The following is a 16498-nucleotide window of genomic DNA, read 5'->3' on the forward strand; positions in this document are numbered from 1 at the left end:
TACATTGCCATTAAGAAGCTGATTGCATAAATGTATTACATTGACATTAAGAAGCTGCTTGCAGAAATGTATTACCATGACATTAAGAAGCTGCTTGCAGAAATGTATTACATTGACATTAAGAAGCTGCTTACAGAAATGTATTACCATGACATTAAGAAGCTGCTTGCAGAAATGTATTACATTGACATTAAGAAGCTGCTTGCATAAATGTATTACATTGACATTAAGAAACTGCTTGCATAAATGTATTATATTGACATTAAGGAACTGCTTGCATAAATGTATTACATTGACATTAAGAAACTGCTTGCAGAAATGTATTACATTGACATTAAGAAGCTGCTTGCAGAAATGTATTACATTGACATTAAGAAGCTGCTTGCAGAAATGTATTACATTGACATTAAAAAGCTGCTTGCGGAAATGTATTACATTGACATTAAGAAACTGCTTGCAGAAATGTATTACATTGACATTAAGAAACTGCTTCCATAAATGTATTACATTGACATTAAGAAGCTGCTTGCAGAAATGTGTTACATTGACATTAAGAAACTGCTTGCAGAAATGTATTACATTGACATTAAGAAACTGCTTCCATAAATGTATTACATTGACATTAAGAAGCTGCTTGCAGAAATATATTACATTGACATTAAGAAGCTGCTTGCATAAATGTATTACATTGACATTAAGAAACTGCTTGCATAAATGTATTACATTGCCATTAAGAAACTGCTTGCAGAAATGTATTACATTGACATTAAGAAACTGCTTCCATAAATGTATTACATTGACATTAAGAAGCTGCTTGCAGAAATATATTACATTGACATTAAGAAACTGCTTGCATAAATGTATTACATTGACATTAAGAAACTGCTTGCATAAATGTATTACATTGACATTAAGAAGCTGCTTGCATAAATGTATTACATTGACATTAGGAAACTTCTTGCATAAATATATTACAATGACATTAAGAAGCTGCTTACAGAAATGTATTACATTGACATTAAGAAGCTGCTTACAGAAATGTATTACATTGACATCAAGAAGCTGCTTGCAGAAATGTATTACATTGACATTAAGAAGCTGCTTGCAGAAATGTATTACATTGACATTAAGAAGCTGCTTACAGAAATGTATTACATTGACATCAAGAAGCTGCTTGCAGAAATGTATTACATTGACATTAAGAAGCTGCTTGCAGAAATGTATTACATTGACATTAAGAAACTGCTTACAGAAATGTATAACACTGACATTAAGAAGCTGCTTGCAGAAATGTATTACATTGACATTAAGAAGCTGCTTACAGAAATGTATTACATTGACATTAAGAAGCTGCTTACAGAAATATATTACATTGACATTAAGAAGCTGCTTGCATAAATGTATTACATTGACATTAAGAAACTGCTTCCATAAATGTATTACATTGACATTAAGAAGCTGCTTACAGAAATGTATTACATTGACATTAAAAAGCTGCTTGCAGAAATGTATTACATTGACATTAAGAAACTGCTTGCAGAAATGTATTATATTGACATTAAGAAACTGCTTGCATAAATGTATTACATTGACATTAAGAAACTGCTTGCATAAATGTATTACATTGACATTAAGAAGCTGCTTGCAGAAATGCATAACCCTGACATTAAGAAGCTGCTTGCAGAAATGTATTACATTGACATTAAGAAGCTGCTTGCAGAAATGTGTTACATTGATATTAAGAAACTGCTTGCAGAAATGTATTACATTGACATTAAGAAGCTTCTTGCAGAAATGTATTACATTGACATTAAGAAGCTTCTTGCAGAAATGTATTACATTGACATTAGGAAGCTGCTTGCAGAAATGTATTGCATTGACATTAAGAAGCTGCTTGCAGAAATGTATTACATTGACATTAAGAAGCTGCTTGCAAAATGTATTTACATGCCATAAAATAAACAGAAACATGGCCTGGGAACTAATTTGGTCAATTTTGGTTGTATAATCTGAGCCGTTTTTGAGATACAGAGAAACAGTAGTTGTTGAGGGACTGTGATAGGGGGTATAATTTGTCCCCCAAAATCAGGGTAATGTTAGCTTTAAACAATTAAACACAGCGTCAAATAGAAAGTGATTTTAATGGAATCAACCTTATACAAAGAATCTGGATTTGGAAGTTATTTAAGTGATGGACACTTCTTTTTTTCAAGATATTTGCATAATTACGTAATTGCCTGTCATATATTAAATAGAAAATCCTCAGACAAACACCGTCATGTTATATATTAAATTAACGCTATTTTGATGTAGTGTACAAATATTATTGATTATTACATAATTATCTATGTTTCGAATCGATATTAGACAGGGTCTACAGCCGAGTGGTGGTTCATTTTTTAACATGGAATTCTCCGATAATTCTCAATGTCTTAGATTGATAGGGAAACGTATAACGTGCCGAGGTAAACAAAGAATGTTGGCCAAAATCACACAAAATGGGAATGTAAAGAGATAGTGTGAGACCTTTGTATGTTTTGGCAATCCCAAAAACTTATCAAACACAACGGAATGCTTACGCTACAAATCACCGATATGGAACAGAGTAAATGCACCCCGCCGCAAATTACTAGCACCGGACAGAGTCAAACTGACTCTCTAGTATATCATCGTGACGCCAAGTTGGAAACATCCACAGCAAATCACCCTGATGTAACTTCGCGAGGCGTGGGACTACCCACTGAGACAGGGACGATCAAACAGGCAAATATCGGGACATTCAAAGCCGCAAACAATTTACATGCTCTTTTGGAGGCGGCCGCAATAGCTGGTCAACAAAATCAGTAAACAAACAACAAACAGTAAACTCGAAATTCAGATTTATTCTTGTATAAAGTTTCTATAATGACCTTGCAGTATGTGCTTTATTTGTTTCTCGTTGGTTTTATCGTTTAGCGCCTACCATATTGACTGAACTAAACTACATCGTATGTAATGTTACCACCCATATACTATAATGTTGGAGAAAATAAAGGAAGATTTATTCATAATACACTTTATTGTACTATGTGTGCCGGATTACCAGTAATATGTGTATTTTCATGGCGGAGATCCATGTTTTTAATGACACTCGATGGCCCGCTTCAGTCACGGTGCTAAAGTTTAACGCAAATCATATTTATATCAGCCGTGTATTTCAGGATCGAAATACTGCCAACTAGAATTCACATTCCTGACATGTAATAATTTTCCTCCGAAAACATGCTTTCATAATATTTTGAGCGCTCCCCAAGCAACATTTTGTTGACTATAAGCAGCTGAAGTGTCGCTGCTGCTTTTTCAACTCGGTCAGGTCACGGTGCTGTTGTTGGCCTAAGAGATCTATTTTGCTTAAATATTACTCATCTGAATGAGCATACTTGCCTGGCCCCTAAAATTATATATACAAGAATAAAAATATAAACAATACGAATTGGGCGAATACACATTCACTAATTTTAACACGTGACGAGTAATTTTAAGAGATTGGTCATTATTAGAAACTATGGTGATACGGATTGTTTTGAAAACAAAATAATCAACAACAATCTAACCTTAAACTAAGTCAAGAATGCAAATAATTTGAACGATTGTATCTCTCACTCTGTGTTTCCATTGATCAACCCTGTAATAGTTAATTTTAGTGGCAGACTTCCCCCATACGCAACTCATCTAAAAATAATCGGAGATCGACGACACTTTTGAAGAAAAACATGTTTATTTATCAATTTACACGTTTCAGTAAGTTTTTTTGGCAATTACACAAAAACGAAAAATTGTGCGTGACATCAAGGGTGTTAATGTTGCAAGTCCGTCAATAATAGCAGTCATTTTCTCGTAATTTTCTCTTCACTTGACGAAAACACATTTCACATGAATTAAAGCGGAGGAGTCGTCACCTGCGCATGCGTAAGATGGCCATAGCGTGTTCTTGTTTACAAACAAGCGTCTACCCATGAGCCTTTACGTTTTTAGCGTGTGTTCTTATCGTCGCTTGGGACTCAATTCCCGCGCGTTCGCAGGTGACGATCCCTCTCGCTTTAAATTCAGGTGAGTATGGTGGATGAATAAGTAGCGTGACATTTCTTGTTGCCAACATTTCACGAAGCACTGGCTCAGTTATTCGGTCATGGTGAAAACCACAATTATCCATTATTACTGTATCGCCTGGTGACAATACATGTTGCTCATTCTCGTCAAACAACTCAATTGGTTACTTCAAAAAATGAAGCATTTCAGTCCATTGGAAGGACCGTCTAAAATATTGAAGTTACTTACACCTCAAGCGTTTTTGAAACTCGACAGCTCTTTGTCCGCGCAGCTCCGGTGGGCTGGGTTTGTCAATTGATTTGTCAATTTTCTTTTAGCGGACTGAAAGAGGGACGCCTGGCGCGCCTCCCCCTGAATCGCGTGTTGGCGTCGTTCTCTTCCCACCAGTCTCGTCGAAAAAGTGTTAATATATTGTAATATTCGTTCCATACTTCTTTCAGTAACTTGCTCGGTAGGAGATTGAGGTTTTTTTGTTTGTTTTTTTGTTTTTTTGAACGAATAATTCAAATCACTCGCCATCATATGATGTACCATACGCACCGAAGGCAAATTTTCCTGCCCGCAAAAATACCCCCCCCCCCCGTGGTGATCTCACGGTAACACGATACATCCCACAATGCAACTTAACGAGTTAGAGACAGTTAGTACGACAGAGGCAGTTAGAGTGGACGGTCGGAGATTGGTGACGAGAGAGTTGGGTTGAAGACCGAGTGAACGACAGATCGGTTCAGTACGGCTCACCACTCTGCGTTGATGTACAGTTAGACCTCGGAACGTGCAACTCTGGGTGTGTGTTATATTATAAAGTGATGAAAACGACATGCAGTAACTTGTGTGAACATTGTTGAGCAGCTAAAATATCACCTATGCGATTCTAAGAAGGTACTCTCAAATTAATTATTCGCTGGGTTTTAATTTTGCTTATTTCGCTGACTGGAAAATGCGCTAAATTAAAACCCAGTGAATATGTAAAATTTAGCATAGAACACATTATCTAAATGATAAAACCCTGTGAATATGCCTGAAATGCTAAATCAGTGACATTTAAACCCAGAGTGAATATTAGTCTGTTACAGTACCCCAAATTCAACACAGACAGCGTCACTTATTCACCACGTCCACCCTACGAGCCCAAACCTAACAGTCAAGAGCAAGCCCCGCGAACCAAATAACAACGGCATGAAACGCAATAAGACAAGTTGAGAAACGGGTTTTTCAGAGCATGCGTGGTATTTATCACACATACAGAGATAAAAACACAATGTTTAAAACCACTCGTTTACTAGAGTATGCTATTGTATGACTTACTGGTGAAACTGTAATTATAGCTTTGTCTGTCGCCCGTACGATATAACAACCGTTAGTTTTTGCGATCACGTTTTGGAAGTGATTAAAAAGATAGTAGTCATTCCCATCCAATTTATAGAGAAGTTGTAAGTGCCCAGGGAGACAAGTGTCGAATTCATCAAAGGACTTGCATGGTATGAAATTGACAACGCAATCTGTGTTTTCGGGAATCATGAACAGGCACCATCGATTCATTTAATTTAAGAACCGAAATCACATTAACACCAGAGTCTAACCCCGTAATGTTTTCAGAAATAAATTGAAATCACGTGCTGTTATAGCCCGGCTTTCGATGCAAGCATCATCCCTCGCCATGTATGCTGAAGAGATGTACATGTACTTGATCTAACAACCTATGCTCATTACACTTGCATTCCATTTTTTTTGGAATCACGACGCTACTCAGGTTGTCGAATAGGAATTGCTATGCAAGTGGGGTTATGTTATAGTGTTTGCGGTAAAACAACAATTGGGACATAAATTTGGTTAGACCAAATATTAGACGAAACATTACGAATCATGGTGGTAATGTGACTTTAATTGAATTTGTGTCACACTTATTGCATATTCTTTTTTATAGGTTTCTTAGGAATTGAATATCTGCCTTCCTCTATTGCTAAGTCATGGTTACTAATTCTAAATTTTGTTAACATTTTACTGTTTACTGTTTTAAGTGTCAAGTTCATTAAAATATGGCTCAAAGATGTATTCTGTTTTTAAATTTAGCATATGTTCTCACTTTATAAGAGTTCAGAGTTGGAAGACCGGACCGTGATCTGCCAGTTTACTAAGTCAGCATTCTTTCGGCGTTCTCCGTCACCGGGAAATAAAAGCCAAGTTGTCCAATGGCAGAATTAATTAAAAACTCGGTCACATTGTATGGCCAGCCAGTCTGGTTGAAAGGACTACTGTTGCAACTAGCGCCACCAATGGTGACATAAAGAAAATTCTGACGTCACTAGCTGCTATATCCAAAATGTCGCTGGGTGATATTCCTGAGTACGCGAAGAAGGATTATGTCCTTCGAAAAATTGCCGAAGAGGCCAGACAAACACGTCGAAATTGGTTAGCTGACCAAGTGTTACCAGCGGGTGAACCAAGGAATATACCAAAAAAAGTCCCAGCATGGCAGGAAGTGTTTATTAAGCCCTTTCGACCGCTCGACCGCAAATTGGTGAGTGTGTATGGGGGGACAGTTGGGGTCACGACAGGACGACCCCGGATAATTTCACGTAGTCGAGAACCGCAACTTGTATGTTAATATATGAGGGAGGGAGAGCAGGGAAAAGGGGCAGGTAGGTAGAGTGCATTTGTGTGGGAGGCCATGATGTATGTCACATGGTCACATTGAATGCTAGTGGGACAACACAATAAGATATCATAATTCTCCTTGTAGCAGAGAAGAAATTTTCACCGGTAGTCACAGAAAAAAAAATGTGCCCCGGATTAGACACTGGACAATTCTTCCTGTGTACTATATTATTGTGCATACTGCTTAAAATTCGCTGATAAACTTCAGTCATGTGATTGTGTTTTTCAATGTGCAATTAAGAATGACACATTTACCTCAAAGTTTGGCGAAAGTCAATTTATAGAGGAACTAAAATGTTTGCAAATCTTAGGGGAATATAATCACCAACAAATCTATTCCCCCTTCATCATCTGTCAGCTAATATGCATATTTTTTTGTTTCTTTTTTTCTTGAAAGAAATGTCGTAAAAATAACGTAAAAAAACACACCTTAAACTGCCAAAAAATCGCCTAGAGCGATTTCTTGGTCCCATTTTATTTTTTTAAAAACCCAAACTGCCGTTTAATGGCCCAAGGCCAATTTACAGCAGAATCCAGCACTAAACTTTTACCAACAATATATGTTAGTACAAACCACATACATGTAGTAAGATTATTGTAGTTTGCTACCTCAGAACTTTGCCATGTGAGACTGCTATATACACTGCCAGTTAATGCAGAAACTCTGTGAATATTCTTTAACCTTATTGTATTAGTGAGCTCGTGTATTTTTGCATCACCTACCTTTTTTTTCAAATAGTGCAGTTATATCTGATAACACAATATGATAAATTTACCTTTATGTCACTGTACATATTAAATATCATTGATATGGGGTAACAATAATCAAATCAAAATAAAAAAAACATTAGCTTTTTTTGTATGAGATACTTAGTTATGTGTTTCTGTTTAGATACAACCCCCACCATTTTGACTTTTTGTATTCTTTTCTTGAAGACAGTATTTAGCTGCAAATCTTTATTCAAGCTGTCTGGCATATATAGTATTGTTTACTCGATCCCATTTAAAATTATTGAGCATATGATTGGAGCTAGTTAATTATTCAATCAATCCAATAGCTAGTTTATTTTGTGAACATAGAGTTTAGTCAGTATAAATTTATAACAGTGTGATTGCAGTCAGTATAGCTTGATATTAATGTGGTTGCAGTCAGTATAGCTTTATAACAGTGGTTGCAGTCAGTGTAGCTTTATAAAAGTGGTTGCAGTCATTATAGCTTTATAACAGTGGTTGCAGTCAGTATAGCTTTAGAACAGTGGTTGCAGTCAGTATAGCTTCATAACAGAGTGGTTGCAGTCAGTATAGCGTTATAAAAGTGGTTGCAGTCAGTATAGCTTTATAACAGTGGTTGCAGTCAGTATAGCTTTATAACAGTGGTTGCAGTCAGTGTAGCTTTATAAAAGTGGTTGCAGTCAGTGTAGCTTTATAAAAGTGGTTGCAGTCAGTGTAGCTTTATAAAAGTGGTTGCAGTCAGTGTAGCTGTATAACCGTGGTTGCAGTCAGTATAGCTTTATAACAGTGCTTGCAGTCAGTATAGCTTTATAACAGTGCTTGCAGTCAGTATAGCTTTATAACAGTGGTTGCAGTCAGTGTAGCTTGATAACGGTGGTTGCAGTCAGTATAGCTTTATAAAAGTGGTTGCAGTCAGTGTAGCTTTATAAAAGTGGTTGCAGTCAGTGTAGCTTTATAAAAGTGGTTGCAGTCAGTGTAGCTTTATAACAGTGGTTGCAGTTAGTATAGCTTTATAACAGTGGTTGCAGTCAGTATAGCTTTATAACAGTGGTTGCAGTCAGTATAGCTTTATAACAGTGGTTGCAGTCAGTATAGCTTTATAATAGTGGTTGCAGTCAGTATAGCTTTATAACAGTGGTTGCAGTCAGTATAGCTTAATAACAGTGGTTGCAGTCAGTATAGCTTTATAACAGTGGTTGCAGTTAGTATAGCTTTATAACAGTGGTTGCAGTTAGTATAGCTTTATAACAGTGGTTGCAGTCAGTATAGCTTTATAACAGTGGTTGCAGTCAGTATAGCTTTATAACAGTGGTTGCAGTCAGTATAGCTTTATAATAGTGGTTGCAGTCAGTATAGCTTTATAACAGTGGTTGCAGTCAGTATAGCTTAATAACAGTGGTTGCAGTCAGTATAGCTTTATAACAGTGGTTGCAGTCAGTGTAGCTTTATAACAGTGCTTGCAGTCAGTGTAGCTTTATAACAGTGGTTGCAGTCAGTATTGCTTTATAACAGTGGTTGCAGTCAGTATAGCTTTATAACAGTGGTTGCAGTCAGTGTAGCTTTATAACAGTGGTTGCAGTCAGTATAGCTTTATAACAGTGGTTGCAGTCAGTATAGCTTTATAACAGTGGTTGCAGTTAGTATAGCTTTATAACAGTGGTTGCAGTCAGTATAGCTTTATAAAAGTGGTTGCAGTCAGTATAGCTTTATAACAGTGGTTGCAGTCAGTGTAGCTTTATAACAGTGGTTGCAGTCAGTATAGCTTTATAACAGTGGTTGCAGTCAGTATAGCTTTATAACAGTGGTTGCAGTCAGTGTAGCTTTATAAAAGTGGTTGCAGTCAGTATAGCTTTATAACAGTGGTTGCAGTCAGTGTAGCTTTATAACAGTGGTTGCAGTCAGTATTGCTTTATAACAGTGGTTGCAGTCAGTATAGCTTTATAACAGTGGTTGCAGTCAGTATAGCTTTATAAAAGTGGTTGCAGTCAGTATAGCTTTATAACAGTGGTTGCAGTCAGTATAGCTTTATAACAGTGGTTGCAGTCAGTGTAGCTTTATAACAGTGGTTGCAGTCAGTGTAGCTTTATAACAGTGGTTGCAGTCAGTATAGCTTTATAACAGTGGTTGCAGTCAGTGTAGCTTTATAAAAGTGGTTGCAGTCAGTATAGCTTTATAACAGTGGTTGCAGTCAGTGTAGCTTTATAACAGTGGTTGCAGTCAGTATTGCTTTATAACAGTGGTTGCAGTCAGTATAGCTTTATAACAGTGGTTGCAGTCAGTATAGCTTTATAACAGTGGTTGCAGTCAGTATAGCTTTATAAAAGTGGTTGCAGTCAGTATAGCTTTATAACAGTGGTTGCAGTCAGTGTAGCTTTATAACAGTGGTTGCAGTCAGTGTAGCTTTATAACAGTGGTTGCAGTCAGTATAGCTTTATAACAGTGGTTGCAGTCAGTATAGCTTTATAACAGTGGTTGCAGTCAGTATTGCTTTATAACAGTGGTTGCAGTCAGTATAGTTTTATAACAGTGGTTGCAGTCAGTATAGCTTTATAACAGTGGTTGCAGTCAGTATAGCTTTATAACAGTGGTTGCAGTCAGTGTAGCTTTATAACAGTGGTTGCAGTCAGTATAGCTTTATAACAGTGGTTGCAGTCAGTATAGCTTTATAAAAGTGGTTGCAGTCAGTATTGCTTTATAACAGTGGTTGCAGTCAGTATAGCTTTATAACAGTGGTTGCAGTCAGTATATCTTAATAACAGTGGTTGCAGTCAGTATAGCTTTATAACAGTGGTTGCAGTCAGTATAGCTTTATAACAGTGGTTGCAGTCAGTGTAGCTTTATAATAGTGGTTGCAGTCAGTATAGCTTTATAACAGTGGTTGCAGTCAGTATAGCTTTATAAAAGTGGTTGCAGTCAGTGTAGCTTTATAACAGTGGTTGCAGTCAGTATAGCTTTATAACAGTGGTTGCAGTCAGTGTAGCTTTATAACAGTGGTTGCAGTCAGTGTAGCTTTATAACAGTGGTTGCAGTCAGTATAGCTTTATAACAGTGGTTGCAGTCAGTGTAGCTTTATAACAGTGGTTGCAGTCAGTATTGCTTTATAACAGTGGTTGCAGTCAGTGTAGCTTTATAACAGTGGTTGCAGTCAGTATAGCTTTATAACAGTGGTTGCAGTCAGTGTAGCTTTATAACAGTGGTTGCAGTCAGTATTGCTTTATAACAGTGGTTGCAGTCAGTATAGCTTTATAACAGTGGTTGCAGTCAGTGTAGCTTTATAACAGTGGTTGCAGTCAGTATTGCTTTATAACAGTGGTTGCAGTCAGTGTAGCTTTATAACAGTGGTTGCAGTCAGTATAGCTTTATAACAGTGGTTGCAGTCAGTGTAGCTTTATAACAGTGGTTGCAGTCAGTATAGCTTTATAACAGTGGTTGCAGTCAGTGTAGCTTTATAACAGTGGTTGCAGTCAGTATTGCTTTATAACAGTGGTTGCAGTCAGTATAGCTTTATAACAGTGGTTGCAGTCAGTATAGCTTTATAACAGTGGTTGCAGTCAGTGTAGCTTTATAACATTGGCTTGAATCAGGATAGCACTCGCACATGACAGAAGTTTTGGGTAGTATCGGTAGTTTGCATGTACATGTAACCTATTTATATGTCTCTGTTCTCACAGAATCATGGTTTAACTCGTGCCTGGAGAACTGGAAGCAAGGTGTTTTTATTCATGATTCTACCAGTCTGGGTTGCTCATTATATGACAAAATACCACAATGTAAGTTTGAATTTTCTTGTCCGATGATGTTACATGTAGCTCTTGAAGACTCGGTGTCGATGTGGTGCATGCTATTGATGAAGAAACTATGAGTTGAATTGTAATTGTACTTAAACTACACTGAAAATAGCCAAATTTAAACCCAGTGAAAAACTAGTATGTTTACAGTATTGATAATGCTATCCACACTTTTGTGTGAATAACAATTTGTCTTGTTCTTTTAATTTAAAATTTAACTCCTTAGTAATATTAGAAAGTTTTGTCTTGTTTTCTGCAGAATAAACCTGGAAATTTAGTTATGAGCAAGCCAGCACTATATCCAGTAAGTTTTATTTTGTAATATTTATTATGTAATAAATTTATTTGGAAATATGTTTCATTGACATTGTAGATACATTTAGCTTTGATTCTCTGATGCTTTGAATAATTTTCACGAAGGTCACAGAAATATTCTTGTGTTTGTATCTCTCGTTACTGTGTTGAATTTGTATAATTCATTAAGATAGGTCTTTTACAACATGCGTGGTGACCTATTAGATTAGTCGGAGTAAATTATTTATGATTTTCATTATGAAATGACCTGGATGAAGAGATATATGTAACAAACAAACAAACATCACTTAAAGAAATACTGTAAAGTACTTTATTTTCACTTGCAACTAATTTTCGCTGAAGGAATGATTCAGTGAAAATAAAATCCAGTCAATATACTTTTTTCCCTATATTTTACATTCAACTCGTCAAAAATCAGTGAAAATAATTTCCATACAAAACACCAAAAAAGTCTTTTCAGCGAAAATTAATTCCAGCCAAAATAAAGTGTTTTACAGTAGTGACGGACAGCAAGCTGTTTCGTACATTATCACTTGACCATGGTAAATCTCATAGTTATGACTTTAGTGTGAAATATGATTGATGATGTGGTACAGTAAATGTCACATAATTTATATTTGAACAGCATGCAGAGAATAACAATTTGTGACAGTATTATATTGACCTATTTGTAAAGATACAACAGTTTAAGTAATTTACCCTATGCTAACAGATTGTCAATAAAATGCGTTCTTACAAGAAAATGTCCACTTGGAACCTGTATTGAGCAACCTTAATTTGGCTTAAATCAGAATATGGGATCGAATAAGAATCCGGGTTGGATCAGGATCCCAACTGGGATCAGAATCTGGGGTTGGATCAGAACATAGTTGGATCAGAATCTGGGGTGACTCTAAAGGCTATGTCTGAAATTGGCTGCTTCTGTTTTCATATTACAAATATTTTCAGTTCAGTGAATTCAAACTCTTAATAATATTTTTTTTTTCTCCTGTACATAGGGCGATTCTGAAGACTAAATCGTGCATCTGTTCAGTATTTTAGATGAACACAGATCCTCTTCATACATTGTTTTGCTGTGAATATAGTTTTATAATAGCAGTCCTTTGAATAGTACAGGCCTTGTTGATGTCAAGATGATTTAGACTGCTTTATTATTGTTGCTTCAGCATGTAAAATATCAAGTTTAACTTTATTATTAGTATGAAATGCACTGCTCAGTGATGTCGCCCTCTAGTGCCAGGAATTGAGACTTGAGGGCGCTCTCACATTGTGTGTTATATATACTCTGAACTGAAATAAATTGTTGACTGAATCTTTTCTGAAAGTGTATTATTTACCCAGAACTATGGTATTAGATCTCTGTGGTCATTGCACACATAATTACGAATATAAGATTTTTAGCCCCGCTGTCATCTATAATGACAGGAATTGTTCATATCCTCGAGGGCAGAGCTCTGTCACAAGATGTTCCTCTTTGCCAAGACACGCACTACTGTACCATGCATTTCTTTGATCTCTGCAAGCTGCTGTATTACGCTGGTCGAAGAGCCGAGGAAAATAGATAAATTCAAGAAAACAACACAAACTCAACCTAGGAGTAATCCTGAACAACAAAATTGATATATTTTGTGCATGCAGGGGTGATCTTGTTACACTGTTAAGGGGAGTCTCACCTAAAATACCGTTTTCTGAAAGTTTTCAGCCTTTGTTTTCACCATGATGGTTGCCAGGCGGTGAAAATGCCCGGATGTCCGCCCGAGAATAGGTGATTGTCCGCTGTCATCCATTAACAAATCTATTTTTGACTTATTCCTGAAAACTACAAGCTTAATTGCATTGATACTTGGTATGTAGTTGCCTTGAGTGGACCTCTGTCAGATTTGTTCATTTCTTGACAATATCTTTAATTCTCTATTTTTGGCCAATAAAAAAAAATGCTATTTTCGACTTCTTGAAAACTTCCAACTCAATTGTTTTGATAGTTGATATCAAATTGAGCCGATAGTTTTCAAGCCTGTGCATTGCTCAACTTTGCTAACACAATAAAATTGTAAAACAGTGGAATAATTTTTACCGTTTTATGAAGAAAAAAAAATAGTGTAGTTTTAAGTCCTTTGTGATAACTGCCAAGTGACAACCACGTGCTGCTGAATGAAACCCACAAGTCTAAAAGTACATTACTATCATAATATTGTTCTAAACACCAAAAATGGCAACATTGCCAGCTAAAGATTTAACTGGTTTATTATCGACGTCTGGATAACGTGCAATTTAAACAAGTGTACGTGGAACCAACGTCAACCGGAGTTGTCAAACTAACAGTGAGGGACTCTAATTACCTTTCAGTTTATTTCTTCCAATCATATAAATTGTTGCAAATTTATCCGTTAAGGTAGAGATGCAGGTTCGTGGGCACTTGGGAGTGAATTGTTTTTTTTTTTGCTTTTTATTATTCAAACAGTCTTGGCTATAGACTGTTAAAATTTTGTAGAATTGTGAATAGAGGAACATACTCAAAAGACGATTTTAAAATATAGATAACAGGTACAAACATTCTCTCTTTTGAATGCTTAGCAAGATTTAGCAGGGCTGTACATAAATAATAAAAAAAGAGACATGTTGAAAAACAGGAATATTTAACTTTTTACAAAACGATAATGTATTTAAATTTGGAACTGTTACAGCCATTTTAATTATGAGCATTTGCGAACTTCTTACAGAGTGAATTGTTATGCAAATTAGCAATTAGCTCAGCTTCTTTTTAGTGCACATCCCAGAACTTTAAAAAAAATAGCTCCTAGACGCTTTGACCTTTTGTTTTGAAATTTTCACAAATGATGTTTATCTTCAAAACGCCGTTGGGGCATTGTTTTTGGTTGAACAGTGTTTCAACAATCGTACAGACAACTAGCCTGGGTGTTAATTTATGCATAAACTTGAAGTAGTGAAATTTGAGCTGCTGCCCTGCAAAATTGACAACTGGTAGACAGTTTTCAAGACAGCACTTTCTTCATAGTAAACAGATGTACCCGTAAACCAATTTTGACAGGAAACAGAAGCATGGTGTAGAAGCTATTTTTTTTTAATTACTTTTGACCAAAAAAGCACATTTTTGTGCATATTTCAAACTACATTGTCCATAAACAAAAAATACTAACAAAATTTTAAAATTCATACAATAAGCTTTCCGAAAATATATAGTTTTGTAGACAAGCGAGGTCATCTTGATTTCCTAATTAACTAATTAAAATACCTGTCAGGTCAACTGCATCTCCACCTTAAACAAAACAAAATTAAAACAAAATGTATGAACTGACATCTAACATGGTGTGTTTAGTGCATGGTATAACAATAACTGCGTGCATTTTGCCAAATGGCACAACCTGGTAAAAACGGTTTGATTTATTCACGAAATAATCTTGAGATGTGCTTTGCAAACTAGTCAGCAACTTATCTGACAATTTTGCTGTTCGGGAAAAGTGTGACTGTGAAGTGGTAATGTCTTCTATATTGAGTTTAATATACTGGTATGTACTGTATGTTGTGTCCATGAGATGTGTCAGATTGTTTCTAGACAACCCAAAATCACCCATACATGGCAGGTCGTGTCTGAAGCAGGCAGCCATACAGAAGGAAATAAACCAGTCCAGCATGCAAACCATCAGTGTGTGTGTGCGATTCAACAAAAAACTTGAATCCTAACACAAACTAATTTTAAAACCCGTTTCGGCCAATCACAGTGCTTCATTGCCAGACTTTATCCACTGGTACTCTAAATCTTCTGTTTCAATCAAATCTCTTCTCATAAAGACTTGTATAAATGTTCCAGAATTTGCCTAAAGTATTGTACATACCAGTAGATCATGTCTCAATTCAATGATGAAACACTGACAAAGATTAACAGTGCCTATTGAGCTATCTGGAACCCGAGGTTAGTCATTGGCTTTTTGGCTATAATTTTAAGTTAGATAATGAATATTCATTAGTTTATAATATGCATGAGAACAATGACTACAAATTTTGAAAGGTCATTACAAACAAATTGTATTGCGTAATAAAAGTTCCAGAAGTTTTATAGTTTATTGGAAATTGGGGCATGGTCCCCTTTCCTGATTATGAATTTTGTGCATGGTAGTTGACATGACTCGCTGAATACTGGTACCTTCAAAAATATGAGAATTTCCCCAAAATAACTTTAGATAGTTTGGGGGCGATGGCTTTTAAGCAAGATAAAGCCCTCCGACTTGTTTGGATATCTGAATGGCTGGATCGTCTGAATCGCACCGTTTGCCGACTTATTGCAGACTCGACCAACCCGTGCGCGATCAGCCTGGGAAACGCGTATTTTATGTTAAACAAATGACCAAGTTTGATTGGATGTGCCTGTTGGAATGGCGCCCAATCAAACGCTGTGTAACATTGCACGGTAACCTAAAGAACAAAATGTCGGAAATGGCAACATGTAGCAGTTGATCATTCATTGAACTGTTGCCAGGTTTTCGTGATTTGCCACTCCCTGTCTTCGTTGCAACAAACTCATCTTTTTTCAGCTAGTAATGCCTCAATTGCATGGTTTTGGTAATCGGTGATGCTTTTTATCTTAAAAAACTGCGAGATCTGTTCTGCCTGGGTCGCCATTTAAAAAAAACGCTCTACAGTATTTTGATACAAGATGGCTGATTGGCTGTTTATTCTCCCCTTCTTGTCTTTAAGGCGCCTATTAAATACACACTGTAGTGGTTCAATCTGCCAAGGGTTAGTTTTGAGGGGTGACCCGTAACAAACATTCCTTGGCTGGCGAGGATGGGAGGGCTGCAACATTTTATCTTGAGTCAGATTTTATCTCCCAGAAGAGTTCTTGTACTCTGGCTCCATTCTACACTGAAAGATACATGTATACTTTTAGCTCATGCCAA

At 36.4% G+C, this 16498-nt stretch overlaps 1 protein-coding gene across 1 annotated transcript; it reads left to right on the forward strand.

Moving 5' to 3' along the window:
- The first annotated feature begins 6390 nt into the window (after positions 1–6390).
- On the forward strand, positions 6391–12894 carry LOC100376593 (NADH dehydrogenase [ubiquinone] 1 beta subcomplex subunit 6-like). The gene is made up of 4 exons (XM_002739418.3): positions 6391–6610; positions 11151–11249; positions 11527–11571; positions 12581–12894. The coding sequence occupies exons 1-4, from the start codon at positions 6413–6415 to the stop codon at positions 12596–12598; spliced, it is 360 nt and encodes a 119-aa protein (XP_002739464.1). The 5' UTR covers positions 6391–6412; the 3' UTR covers positions 12599–12894.
- Positions 12895–16498: the final 3604 nt, after the last annotated feature.

Source organism: Saccoglossus kowalevskii, chromosome 9 (assembly GCF_978046115.1).
Source record: "Saccoglossus kowalevskii chromosome 9, keSacKowa6.1, whole genome shotgun sequence".
Classification (NCBI taxonomy): domain Eukaryota; kingdom Metazoa; phylum Hemichordata; class Enteropneusta; family Harrimaniidae; genus Saccoglossus; species Saccoglossus kowalevskii.